The following is a 14,298-nucleotide window of genomic DNA, read 5'->3' as shown; positions in this document are numbered from 1 at the left end:
AAAAAAGGAAAAAAAAATTCGCTATGAATTAACGCCTCACGGAACTGAATAGATCAACATGAATTATTCTCAGCGAAAAATCGTTTTATAATTATTATTTTATCAAATCATTTTATTATCATTCATTATTATTATTCTTATTTTATTACTTTTTTATTATTATTATTATTAAGTACTATTACCATTAAATTACTGTTTATTAAACTCTCAATATCCATTCCACAATTATTTCATTCTCAGAATAAATTAAATTAGCAAAATAAATAAATAAATATTATTTATTATTAGAAATAAATTAATTGACCAAAAAAAAAATAGTTTGGCAATAACAATTACTTTACAATTTACAAAAACGAAAATATTACTTTACAAAAACTGTTTAATTTTTAATATTGTTAAATTATTGTTTTATTATTTTTATTATTATTGTTGTTATTATTATTTAAAAAGGCGAAGCAAAAAATTACAATTAGAGGAATTTAATTAGTTTTCTTTAGTCACGTGCCTTTCTCTATTTACCATTAATTTCTTTTTTTTCTTTTATTTTTCTTTCCTTTTCTTTCCTGTTTTTTTTATTTTTTGATGACATTTTTTTTACTTTTCTTTCCTTTTTCTTTTCAGCCTTTTTTCTTTTTCCTTCCTTTCCTTTTCTCTTCTGCAATTTTTTTTCTCTTTTTTTTCTCACTGAATAAAATTGACTTTAATAAACATGAATATGTCTCTATAAAAGCGTTCGTTTCATAAATAACTCATGTAGTAATTATAAAACAATTATGGAAATGACACACGCGACATTTATGGGGTGTGTCCAGATTATCAATTTAAAAAATATATTAATGGTGCAAGATACAAAATAGAGCAAATCTGATACGAGTCATTCTTACACGTGAGCCATTCGAGTTTTTGATTTATATAAGTAATATTCAACAACAAATCTTTAACATTATAATTATTACACGCCAGAATAATCGTAACAAAAAAATAAAAAATTAATAACGGAACAAAATATACATAAAATATTATTTGTAATTATTTTACTATTATTATTTTTATTGCTCTTACTATTATTTTTATTTCTTTTACTATATTATCAATTTTATTTATTTCACTAAAAAAGATTAAAAAAAAGAAATAAATAAGTAAATAAAAATTTATTTCACTAAAAAAAAAGAAAAGAAGGAAAAAAAATAGAAAAAAATAAACAAATAAAAATTTATTTCACTAAATTACTTTTATTTATTTTACCACCAGCTTTTCAATTTTTAACTCAACATTCTCCTTCAATTAATATCTTAATTTCAAGTTCTATTGTTTTGCAAAGTATTTCAGAGTGTAGGTAATTAAATTTTATATTCCCTTTGCTTATTCAAATAAAATAAAAAACTAGTTATAAATCGTTAAAAATAAAAAATTTTTTTTTATATCTCCAATTAACTAAACAATTATATTACATGAATAGCAATTGCTAAACGTGTTTTTCTAATTGTTCCGTTAAATAAATCAATTACGGAATTATTTCTTATTTTTAATTATAGAAAATAAAGTAAATTGCTTTCTTATCACGAAGGAATGTAAAATTCAATAAAAAAAAATCATTTTTCTCATTAAGAAAAACAGTTCTCATAATATTTAAAAATGACACTATTGACAAACTATTACTACAAATTTTCATAAAAAAATTCAAATTGAATTCTTTTGAAATTCAATTATTTATGAAAATTGTGAACACAACTCATAAAAAATTAATTATTTTTTGAAATTTTTAAATAAAATTCATTACTTATTATTCATTTAATAATTTATAAATAATAAGTTTGTAATTATTTACTTGATAGTTTTGAAAGTCTTTTAAAAATTAAATTATAAAAATAAATTTTTGTCAAAAAAAGAAAAACTTTAAGGTTTTGTATTAAAATTTTTTAAACACTAAAATAATTTAGAATTTTGTTATGAATTCTATAAAAATTTAATTTTTTCTTGTATTTTTAATAAATTTCTCTGACTTTTCTCTAAATTCTATTTTCCCTGAATTTTCCCTGACCTGCGGCAATTTTATAATTTAATAATTTTCCTAATCGAAACACAAATATTAACAGCAAGAAATTTTTTATTCTCAAAAGTCATTGAAAAAAAATGACAGTAGAAGAAGAAGAAGAAAAAATGCCAACACCTCTCTCTATGGAGTAAAAAAAATCAGCAGAGCGGAATATTTTTTTATATAATGTTGTTAACATGAAACAAAGCGATTCAAGTTAAAAGGCGAGAGGAGAAAATTTACAACTTCAGTTGTGAATTGTTCGGTTTTCTGTTAACATACACATAACATAATCACAGGATTCTCTGATCCTTAACAGAGCGAGACAAAAATGTCGAAAACTGATTTAGATTTATATTATGAATTGGCTATGAATATTGTTCGAGATGCCGGTCAAGTGAGTCTCATTAAATATTCTTCTTAGGAGAATAATAAAATTTTCCGTCGATGCACGTTTTCTAATTATACTAATTTTTTTCCTTTTTTTTAACCACATATAATTATTGGAAGCTATAAAAAAAATGCTCATTTACAATATTTTACATAACATTTGAAACTGTTTGTTTAAATTATTTTTTCTATTACTTGACAATTGTAAAAATTCATTTATTTATTTTAATAATTGTAAAATTGATTCAAAAATTAATTCCAAATTTGATCTTCTAAAAAAGGTGTTTTCAACTCAAAGAAAAAATTGGTACTGTATTACAAAATTAAATAGGTAAAAATAATTTTAAAAAATATTAATTTATCGGTAGGTATAAATGAAATTATCAAAAAAAAAATAAAACAAAAGAAGAAACAAATTAACATAAATGAGTTAACACTGGCAGTGAATTAAAAATTTAGATGAAGAAACATTTTTGACGAATCACCGGAAGAGAGATTTGAAAATTTAACTTTCTAATAAATTCGTAGAAAATAAGAATAAAAAAATAGTTTAATAATTACTTTTCAATGTTTTTAAAAAAATTCATTGTTAATTAAATTAGGGAAAAATAATAATTTACAGAAATTAATATTTTTCAGAAATTGAAAATTCCCAACTTTCTCCAGAGTGTAACCAACTGATCTAAAACAATAAAAAATCAATTAAAATTATTAAATAGAAATATTCGTAGTTTAAAAAAATATAATAGAAAAAAGTATATTTATTAATTAATGTTTCAGAAACTTTCTTGTACCAATTTTTTTTCAAGTTGAAAATTATTAATAAACATGAATATTTCTAAAAATTAATTCTCGTATAATTCGTAAAAAATAAAATTAACCGAAAAAGTAACTTGACCAATAGTAACTGAACAAAAACCTTGACATATGCATTAAGGCCGAAGATTTTAATAAATAAATAAATATAAACTTTTATAGAAAAAATAAATATTTTTTATATAGAATTACAAAATATTCATTAACACAATTATATTCTCGACTTTACTTTATAATTGCATATAAAATAAGAAGCAATTGCCGTTCTTGGCTATTAATTATCGTTCTATGTAAATAAAGAAAACATGTGATTCACCAACCTCTCCTTTAATTAAAAATAACAACACACTGAGAAAATTTGTCGAATAAAAAAAAGTGAATTATTCAGATACTACGAGAATCAATTAATGGAAGAAAAACAGTCAAAGAAAAATTGTCAAATTGGGATCTTGTTACGGAATACGATCAAAAAATTGAAGACATAATTATTGGAAGAGTGAAAAAGGAATATCCAAATCATAAGTGAGTGAGAATATCCTTCAGATTAATTCAGTGTTTAAATGATAAGTTAATTCAGTAATTAAATAAAAAATTAATTCAGTGTTTAAACAAAAAAAGTTAATTCAAGTGAATGGAAAATTTTTTTTCTCACACAATCAAAATTTTCCATTTTCTTTTATTATCCTTGCATATTTAGAAAAAATGATTTTTACCCACTTTGATGTGTCATCGAAACAATAAACAAAACGTAGTAGTCAGAAATTTTTCTGCACAAAAAAATTTTTCGAAAGAAATCAATTCTTTTAAATATTTTAATAAAACTCTTCGAAATAAATCCATTAATTTCAAAAATTTTGTTTAAAATAATTGAATTTAATAATTCACTTTAATAAAATTTTGTTTAAAATTATTGAATTTCTCGAAAGAAATTAATTATTTCTATAAAAAATAAAATTCATCTCAAGCATTCAAATATTTTTAATACAATTTTATTTCAATTCCTCTAAATAATTCAATAATATCAACAATTTTCATAAAATTTATATATAAATTCAATTATTTACAAATTAATTAAATTTCTCGAAAGAATTCAATTATTTTCAAAACTATAATAAAAAATTTTTCAAAAAATTCAATTATTTTCAATAATTTTGATAAAACAAAATTTTTTGCAGGAATTCAATTATTTAAAAAAAATTACAATGAAAATCTTCGTAAGAATTTAATTACTTTCCAAAATAATAAAACTATTTAAAAGAATTAAATTACTTTTAAAGTTCAAATAATAAAATTCTTTACAAAAATTCAATTATTTTTAAAAATTTTAATAAAATTCTTCGCAAGAATTCAATTATTTTCATAAATATTAGAATTCTACTCAAAAATTTAATTATTTTTACAAATAATAAAATTTTTTGCAGGAATTTATTTTAAAAAAATTACAATGAATGTCTTCGTTATACATATTTCAAAACTTTAATAAAAAATTCTTTGAAAAATTCAATTATGTTTAAAAATTTTGATAAAATTCTTTATAGAAATTCAATTATTTTTACAAATAATAAAACTATTCGAAAGAATTTAATTATTTTGGAAAGTTTAAGAAAATTCTCCGCAAGAATTCAATTATTTTCAAAAATTGTGATTGAATTCTTGTAAAGAATTTTATCAAATTTTTCGATAATAATTTAATTTTTGAGTATAATTCTAATATTTATGCCAATAATTGAATTCTTGCGTAGAATTTTATTACAATTTTTGAAAAAAATTTTATTATTTTTAAAAATAATAACATTTTTTGCTATAATTCAATTATTTATTAACAGGGTGGCCGCAAGATTGACTTTATCAATTTCCCTGACATTTTACTGTCATAACAACGAATTTCCCTGACAAAAATTTTTTTGTTTAGATCAAAAAATGTATTGCATGACCGTCTTAATTTCTTTAATTGCCCTGACAAAAAAATTTTTCCTGACATTTCCCTGACTTTACTGACAAAAAATTTTTTTTCCTGACATTTCTCTTCTTCTTTAATTGCCCTGACAACAAAATTTTTCCTGACATTTCCCTGACTTTACTGACAAAAAATTTTTTTCCTGACATTTCCCTGACTTTACTGACAAAATATTTTTTTCCCTGACATTTCCCTGACTTTACTGACTTTACTGACATGTGGCCACCCTGATTAAAATTTAATAAAATTTTTTGCCAAAATTCAATCTTAAGGCTAATTTGCCCCTTTTTTTAAGAATGTATATCAAGTACGAAGCCCGTAGAAATTTTTTTAAATTTAACTTCCAACTTTTTCTAACTAAATAAATTTTTTTTTATTTCTACTGTAATTATAAACAGATTCATAGCCGAGGAATCGACTGGCAAAAATCTACCAGAATTGACAGATGATCCAACATGGATAATTGATCCAATTGATGGTACATTGAATTACGTTCATTGCTTTCCTCACACCTGTGTTGTGATTGGAATTGCGGTGAAAAAAGAAATGGTTATTGGAATCGTTTACAATCCAGTATTGGAACAACTATTCACAGCGAGAAAAGGTCAAGGTGCTTTTTTGAATGGAACTCCGATTAGAACGTCAAAAATCCAAGGTAAAGTCTTGTTTCTTTCAGTTTCATTAACGACAATAGAAAAAGGCAAAGTTACGCAAAATAAATCTATCACTTCTAATAATAATAATAATAATAATTATTATTATTATTATTTCTATTCAAGATCTATCCAGATCTCTGGTTTGCTTAGAATTGGGTTTCATGAAACTGGAAAGTATGAGAGAACTGACGACCGAGAGACTCAAAGCAATAATCAAAGAAGCACAAGGGTAAAATCTTTTTTCAAAATTAGAAGAAAAAATTCCAAAATTATTCCTAAACTTTCAAAATAAAAATTAATCAAGAAGAATGTAAATTTTAGGACGAAGACTAATTTCAATTCACTTGAATTTTATAAATTGTTCCTCACAGAATTCGAACTCTTGGAGTAGCAGCATTAACATTATGTTACGTTGCACTTGGAGTTGTCGAGGCTTATCACATTGAAGGACCAGGAATCTCAACCTGGGACATTGCTGCAGCTTCTCTAATTATTACCGAAGCAGGCGGTGTCGTATTAGATCGTGAAACTGGTAATTACATTCATATCTCTCCCCATCTGTTTAATAGATAATGATCATTACTCGAAATCAAATAATTCATCGAAAACATCAACTTGAAATTCTAAAAGCAAATTAATAACAAGATTAGTCGAAATCAAATAATTCATCTAAACTGCGTCAATTTTTAAGTACTAAACTAAATTAATTAATCCTAAAATCAAATTATAATAACAAAGTTAATCGAAATCAACTAATAAATTGATAACAAATTTCAAATCCTAAACTAAAATTCAAATAACACCAAAATTTTTAATTCCCATCGAAATATTAATTGCGCTTTTTATTATTTAAATATTTGACTTGGAGGATTGATAAATTTCTTGACATTTTATAAAATCTTTAATTGTTAAAAATTAGAATAATTTAGAATTAGAATAAAATTAAATTATGGAAATAAAATTCATTACAGGAAACAATATTAATATTATGAAACCACAGGCGATTGGAGCTTGCAACGAAAAAATAGCGTACGACATATTCAATATTATCCGTGAAGCAGACAGAAAAGTGGAGAAGAAAATTTAACAACAAATATAAATGAAATTATATTTAAAAAAAAATGCTCTCAAATATCTTTAAATAATATACTTATATAAGTTTCAAAATGTATTATTTAGCTCGTAACAGTTAATTAAAAATAAACAACTCAATTTACAAGATTAATATGATTTTGATTTCCCACCGTCACTATTTTACAGTTAATGTATTTAATCACTATTAAACCGAAATTTACAACGTTCAATAAATCAGTAATCTTTTATTAACGAGCAGAAAAATTAAAATAAATTTTATTAAATTTTTTCTCAAAGTAGTAAAATCAAAAAATAATAAAACAATAATTTTGCATAAATCATTTCATTCAAATTTTTAAAAATAATAACTAAATTCTTTCGAAGAATTTTCTTAAAATTTTTGAAAATAATTCAATTGTTAAATATTTAATTGTTTTCAAAAATATTATTAATATTTATGCAAATGAATTAAATTATTTCAAAGAATTTTATTAAGATTTTTAAAAAACATTGAATTTAATATTGAATTTCACGAGAAATTTAATAAAAATTGTAGTGAAAGTAATTAAATTCTTTTAAAGAATTTCATTAAAAAACTTTAAGACAATTAAATACCATCAACAAATTTTATTCAAATTGAATTAAAAATAATAAAATTCCTCTGAAGAATTTAGGTAAACTTGTATTGAAAATAAATGAATTCTTATAAACAATTGTTTCAAAATTTAAAAAAATTGAATTCTTTGAAAAAATTTAATTTTTTAAAAATAATATAATTTTTTCAAGACATTTAATTTAAATTGTATTAAAAATAAATTAAATCGTCGGTGAAAATTACATTATTTATAAAAATAATTGAATTGTTTCAAAGAATTTTATCAAAATTTTTGAAAATAATAAATTCAATTCTTTCAAAGAATTTTACTTTCATTGTTTAAAAAAAAATAATTGAATATATTATTTATGAAAATAATTGAATCCTTGCCAAAGAATATTATTTCAATTTTTGAAAATAATTTAATTGCTTCGAGGAAAATTAAAATTCTTCCGAGTAATTTAGTTAAAATTGTGTTGAAAATAATTGTGTTCTTGCAAAGAATTTTATCAACATTTTTTAAAAGAATTGAATTCTCTTGAAGAATTTTATTTACATTTTTTAAAAATAATTGAATTCCTGCGGAAAATTATATTATTTATAAAAATAATTTGATTCTTGAGGTGAAGAATTTTTTATTTATGAATATATTTTATTTTTTGCTAAAATTTTATTTTTTATGAAAATAATTGAATTGTTTTAAAGAATTTTTTTTATCAATTAAAAACAGGTTTTTCATCGTTTGAAATTTTTATGTAACCGCTACGTGTGACAAAAGAATTCAGAACCCCTATAAATTAATTAATCGATCAATTAATTAATTAATTACGAAATAATTATCCTGAAAACTAAAACAAATAGTTTTACGTCAATTGACAAGTTGAAGTAAAAAAGGAAAAAAAATCTCCAAATACGGAAAGACGACAAATTAAAACAGCGTATTCCCAAGGAAAATCCCATTTGTGACGTTATCATCACAAAGGCATGAATTTCAAATAGAAAAAGGAAAAGAAAAATCCTCTATTCAATTCGAATAATTTTATAATATATTCACCTCTCAATTGAACGGGGAAATTACTTTGGGAATCTGACTAGTTATCTCCCCCACCAATTAACGTATCTCATTCTTTAAGTATTAAAGAAAAAGAGGTTCTCGTTTCAGTTTCAACGAGTCAGCGTCCAGTTCACGCACACTTGTCTTGTCCTTGTCAACAAACGAAGAAGAACAAGAAGAAGAAAAATAAAACCAAACTTAAGATGGCACAAGTGGAAAATTTGGACGAGTGCTCGAAAATTCTCGAAAAACTTGTTTTAAACGCGGGAGAGGTTCGACTTTTCAATATTTTTAAAAATATTTTAATTATTTTTTGGTTTCAAAATTTAATACTTTAGTTATAGAAAATGAAAGAATAGAGTCAAGGCTATAACGAAGGTGAAAATAAGATTGTTAAAGTAATTATGAATGCATTCGCATAGCTTTATAAACGAATCATGTTATTAGAGTAGTGAATAATTTTATTAAGTTAATTATCAATAATCAACAGAACAATTAAAATTATTAACATACGCATTCAATTTTAAATTCAAAATTAGTCATTCAAAATCTGTTGTTATATATTTTAGACATTTCAATATTTCAATGAATTAATAATTTCAATAATTTAATTGTTTTAATAAAAAAACATTAATAAATAATTTTAACAATAACTTTAATAAATAATTTTAATAATTTTTTTAATTAATAATTTTCAAAAAATAAATTATATTAACAAATGAATTTAATAAATAAATTATTTCAATATATTCGAGTAATGTAGTAATTAAGGTAATCAAAAAACTTCATTTTCGAAATTCCTTGACTTTTTTCTAATTTTCTATTTTCCCGGATTGGGAATTTTTTTAGTTTGCAATTCTCGCTGCAAATTTTTATTTGCAGGAATATTAATTTTTTTAATTTCCTTTCATAAAAATTCCCTGACATGTAAAATTGCTTTAAAAAATTATTTTCTCTGCTCATGAAAAATTTCCCGACTCTGCCCTGACTTCCAGACTTTCCCTGAACTCCAACTATCCTGTAATTTTAATATATTTTTATTAACTGAGTTATTACCAAATATCTAAAACTAAATAATTAATTGCCTATTTAAACAATTAAATTATCCATTCAAATAATTAAAAATTCTATGATCCACAAGTACTGAACGTTCAAATAAACAAAATTTTTTGCCAATATCAAAATTAAACGTTTAGAATCTTTATTTGACGCTATTAAGTCAAATTAATTAAATTTATTGCAATAAAATTTGAAGAAATAAATAAATTTCGTTCGTTTGAACGTTCAGAACTTTAGGGACATAAAATTCTAGAATAAATTACTAAAATTTAAATAAAAATTGAATGTATAAGCAACATTAAATTAGAGAACAAGAAATTCATAATATATGAATATTTCGAATATTTAAAATACTCGAATTTCGAAATTTTGTAATAAAAAAAACATTATCTTTTCCAGGTAATATTCCAGGCGATTGATAAAGAAAAGAATGCAGAGAGTAAAGGAATCGATTGGGATTTAGTGACCGAATATGATCGACTAGTGGAAGAAACATTAGTTCAACAATTATTGACACAATTCCCTCATCACAAGTGAGTTTTGCTAAATTTTCCCCAACCGATATGGATATTTCGAAAAATTTTTAACGGAAATAAAAAATAAAGTGGAGAAATCTTTTATTTCCTGTCTGAAACGATATTGATTTCATTTTCACCTAATTATTGAAATTCAAGGTTCATTGGCGAGGAAACAGTGGCCAAGGAAGGACATTTGCCAGAATTAACAGACGATCCAACATGGATAATTGATCCAATTGATGGAACGACAAATTTTGTTCATCGTTTTCCGCACACCTGCATTTCGATAGCCTTACTCATTAAAAAAAGAATTGAAATCGGCGTCGTTTATAATCCAATTATTAAACAGTATTTCTCAGCGAGAAGGGGAAAAGGCGCTTTTCTCAATGGAAAACAAATCAGAACATCTTCCGTGAAAGGTCTGTGAAAATATTCAAAATTAATTTAATTAAAAATCAATTTAATTAAAAATTAATTTAATTAAAAGTTAATTTAATTAAAAGTTAACTTAATTAAAAGTTAATTTAATTAAAAGTTAACTTAATTGAAAATTAATTTAATTCAAAAAAAAAATTCCTTGCGAAAATTGAAAAATATTTTTTTACTTCAGAATTATCACAAGCGTTGGTGGCAATGGAACCCTGGATAGCAAAGGACAAGGAGTTCTTAGTCAGTATTTACCGAAGAATGCATTCACTGATTCAAGGAACCCATGGGTAATTGTTTTGCGAAATTTTCTTCTTTTTTTTAAGTGGAAGAAGAAACTATTTTCTCAGAAAATATTGAAATGAGATAAAAACAATTTACAGAATAAGAACATTGGGAACCGCAGCCTTGACGTTATGTTACGTAGCAATGGGAGCAGTGGAAGCCTATCATGTGGAAAGTATAGAAGCCTGGGATGTTGCAGCGGGAAAATTAATTATCGAAGAAGCTGGAGGAATTATTCTCGACACGTCAGGTAAATTTCAATTTCAATTCTTTTTTTTTACAAAATTATTATCCATTTCTCTAATTTTAAAACTATTTTCCTTTTTCTATAATTAAAATTATAATTTTTTTCTCTAATTTTATAATTAATGTTAATGTTAAATAAATATTCAATGAATTAATGTTAATGTTAATCCGAAAGTTCTCAACGTTCAAATTAAGAAAATTTTTTTATTTATTCTTCAAATTAAATTTTTATTGCAATAATTCTACGTCACTGTAAAAAAATTAATAATAGTTTCTAAATGTAAAGCTTAATTTTTAAACTTTTATTGCAATAAATAATTTATTAAAACACAATTAATAAAAAATATTTCGTTGACTTAAACGTTCAAAAACAATAATCGATTTTAATAAAAAAAATTATTCAGTTTTTAAATAAGTATTTGATAATCGTCAAGTAATTGATTATGAAAAAGAAATTATTTCATGAAATAAATAATCTCATGAAATATATTATTTAATGAAATAAATTATTATTTATATTATAAATCAGTTTCAGTGTAAAACAGAATAAAGCGATTGTTGATGAAAAATTTGCTTGTTCACAGGAAAAGAATTGGATCTTATGGTCCCTCGAGTAATTGCAGCGTGTAATCAACAAATTGCTAATCAACTCGTAACTCTTTTTGAAGAAGCTGATTTACACGAGACAAACAAGTATCTTTCATAAATTTTCTTTTCAATGCATTCTTGTATCATATTTTTGTAAATATAAAATAAATGTAATTTTCTTATTATAATAAGTGTTCAATTTTCTTTACTCAGGCCTCGGATCGACTTTCAGGTACAAATAAAATTCTCTTTTGACGATTAAGAATCTAATTATTTTATATGCAATTCTTTTTTACAAAATTTCTTGTCTAAATCAATTATTTTTTAATAACTTTTAAAGTTCTTCGACAATTCAAATATTTAAATAAAAAAATTCAATTTTTTGAAAGTTACCAAAATAAATTATCGAACTTAACCAAAAATATTGAAAATAATTTATTTTAAAAAAAATTATAATAAAGAAATTGTTAAAATTAATCTTTTAAAAATATATTAAAATAATTTTTGCAAAATAATAGATTTTTCAATCGTGTACAAAAATTTCCAAATTATGGAAATTAAGAATAAAAAATTGAAAATAATTAAAATTTAGTAAAAAAAAAAAAAAAGGTTAAAAACAATTAAAACTTTGGTAAATATAGAAAATAATCAAGTTTCTGAAGAATTTTAATTACGAATATAAAAATTTATGATTTCTGCCAACACTAAAGAAGTAGATTTTAAAAAAATTTTAATTTGCTTTTTTTAAAGATAGGTAATTAAATCTTAAAACATTATGATAAAAAAATTTTAAGAAGTTGTTTTTTTTAAATATTCTAATGTAACTTTTGAAAAAGAATTGAATTTTTTGAAAAAATTTTCGGACAAATAAAAAAAAACGAATCAGTTTTCTTTTAAGAATTTTTTTTTTTAATTAAAAGTTAGGAAAAATTCTAAAAAATTTAAATTGGATTTTAAAAGAATTGTAATAAAAATATACTAAGAATTACTTCTTTAAAAATGTTTTTTATAAAATTTTATTCAATTCAAAAAAACTAATCAATTTTTGGAGAATTTTTATAAATAATTTTGAACAATTCTAAAAAATTTTAATTGAAGTTTAAAAAAAATGGTAATGAAAATATTCTAAGAATTATTTTTCTTGTTAAATCTTTTAGTAATAATCGTTGTATTTATCAAAAAATTTGTAAATAATTAATATTTATTTCAAGAATTTTATCAACATTTTTTTTAATAATTAAATTCTTCCGAAACATTTTATTATTTATGAAAATAAATTGAATGCCTCTGAAGAATTTTATTATTTATGGAAATATTTTAATTCTTGAGAAGGATTTTACAATTCATAAAAATAATTGAATTTTTTGAAGGAATTTTATTAAAAAATTTGAAAATAATGATTTTTTAAAAAGAATTTATTAAAAATTGTCGCAAATAATTAAATTTATATTAAAATTCTTGAAGATAATCGAATTTAATTAATATTTTTAAATATAAATGTATTCTTTCAAAAATTTTATTTAAATTGTATTGAAAATAATTATTTAAAACAATTATTATTAATTGCTCTAAAAAATATTATTACTTATGAGAGTATAAAAATTTTATGAATTAATATTTATTTTTATGAATTTTCTATTTGATTATTAATTTTTATTTGAAGATATTTGATTAAAAAATCTTGAGAATTCAATTATTCCCAAAAATTTGCAAAATTACAATTCCTTAAAATTGGATTTTCAAAAATTTTAATAAAGCACTGGAAAAAATTCTTATTTTCATTAAAAATTTATCCTATAACAATTATTCAAAAACATTTTTTGAAAGACACGACTTCAGTTACTTTTTCACACTATAAAAATAAAAAAAGCGGTATTATTTAAAAATAGTGAAAAAAATCCAAAAAAAGTCCCGAAGCCTGTTTAGTAATTCAATTTCTAAAAAGTAATTTTTATTCGACTTTCGTTGTCGATCAAATTTGAATTGGTATTTGACCAATATTTGATTGTAAAAACTGTAAATTAATTTACTACAAATTTACCTGAGACATTTGGGAAATATTCGAAAGAATAATTTGAAAATCTCTTTCCTGTTGAATTTTTTGAGAATAATCGCAAAATACCTGAGGTCCCATATTCGGTGGCATTGGGTGTGGTGGATAATTTTGCTGTGGTGGACCCGATTGTTGTGAAGGTCCTCCAGGTGGTGGCAAGGGTGGCGGATAACCCTGAGTCGGACTCTGAGGATGATGTTGTGGAGGTCCCATGGGACTTCCTTGGGGATTCGAGGGCGACGGTGATTGTTGCGGTGGACCCATAGGACTCGGTGCTTGTGGTGGCGGCATTGGCGATGATTGAGGCGAGGGACTCGCCATATTATTAAACTCTAATTCCTGCTGCATTAAAAAAAACATTCAAAACATTAATAACTTTTAATTCTAATTTTCCGAGCAGAGAAGCAATAGTAACAAAAAATTGTTTTCAATTTCCACAAGGAATTCTCAAATTAAAAACGAACTAAACTCAAAGTAAACTCAAACTTTATTTAAACAGCGTTAAAACTAGGATAGTTAAATATTCCTGACGTTAAAATTTCCAAA

At 22.7% G+C, this 14,298-nt stretch overlaps 3 protein-coding genes across 6 annotated transcripts in view; 2 read left to right on the top strand and 1 right to left on the bottom strand.

The window, feature by feature from the left end:
- The window catches only part of LOC122506990 (ATP-dependent helicase brm), a 40,558-nt gene that overhangs the window by 25,616 nt on the left and 644 nt on the right, over nt 1-14,298 (bottom strand). For all 4 annotated transcript variants that reach the window (XM_043619451.1, XM_043619453.1, XM_043619454.1 and 1 more), the window contains exon 2: nt 13,822-14,094. In XM_043619451.1, coding sequence (XP_043475386.1) covers nt 13,822-14,073 — 252 coding nt within the window. In that variant the 5' untranslated portion in view covers nt 14,074-14,094. The remainder of the gene's footprint in view (nt 1-13,821; nt 14,095-14,298) is intronic.
- LOC122506994 (inositol monophosphatase 1-like) lies at nt 2,261-7,150 on the top strand. The gene is made up of 6 exons (XM_043619463.1): nt 2,261-2,432; nt 3,630-3,763; nt 5,597-5,853; nt 5,978-6,083; nt 6,226-6,386; nt 6,826-7,150. The coding sequence occupies exons 1-6, from the start codon at nt 2,367-2,369 to the stop codon at nt 6,939-6,941; spliced, it is 840 nt and encodes a 279-aa protein (XP_043475398.1). The 5' UTR covers nt 2,261-2,366; the 3' UTR covers nt 6,942-7,150.
- LOC122506993 (inositol monophosphatase 2-like) lies at nt 8,695-11,889 on the top strand. The gene is made up of 6 exons (XM_043619461.1): nt 8,695-8,849; nt 10,036-10,169; nt 10,311-10,573; nt 10,765-10,870; nt 10,964-11,115; nt 11,696-11,889. The coding sequence occupies exons 1-6, from the start codon at nt 8,781-8,783 to the stop codon at nt 11,815-11,817; spliced, it is 846 nt and encodes a 281-aa protein (XP_043475396.1). The 5' UTR covers nt 8,695-8,780; the 3' UTR covers nt 11,818-11,889.

The sequence above is a fragment of the Leptopilina heterotoma genome, unplaced genomic scaffold (assembly GCF_015476425.1).
Source record: "Leptopilina heterotoma isolate Lh14 unplaced genomic scaffold, ASM1547642v1 Lhet_44, whole genome shotgun sequence".
Taxonomy (NCBI): Eukaryota; Metazoa; Arthropoda; class Insecta; order Hymenoptera; family Figitidae; genus Leptopilina; species Leptopilina heterotoma.
Note: the sequence above shows the minus strand (reverse complement) of the source record. Positions and strands in the feature narration are given on the sequence as shown.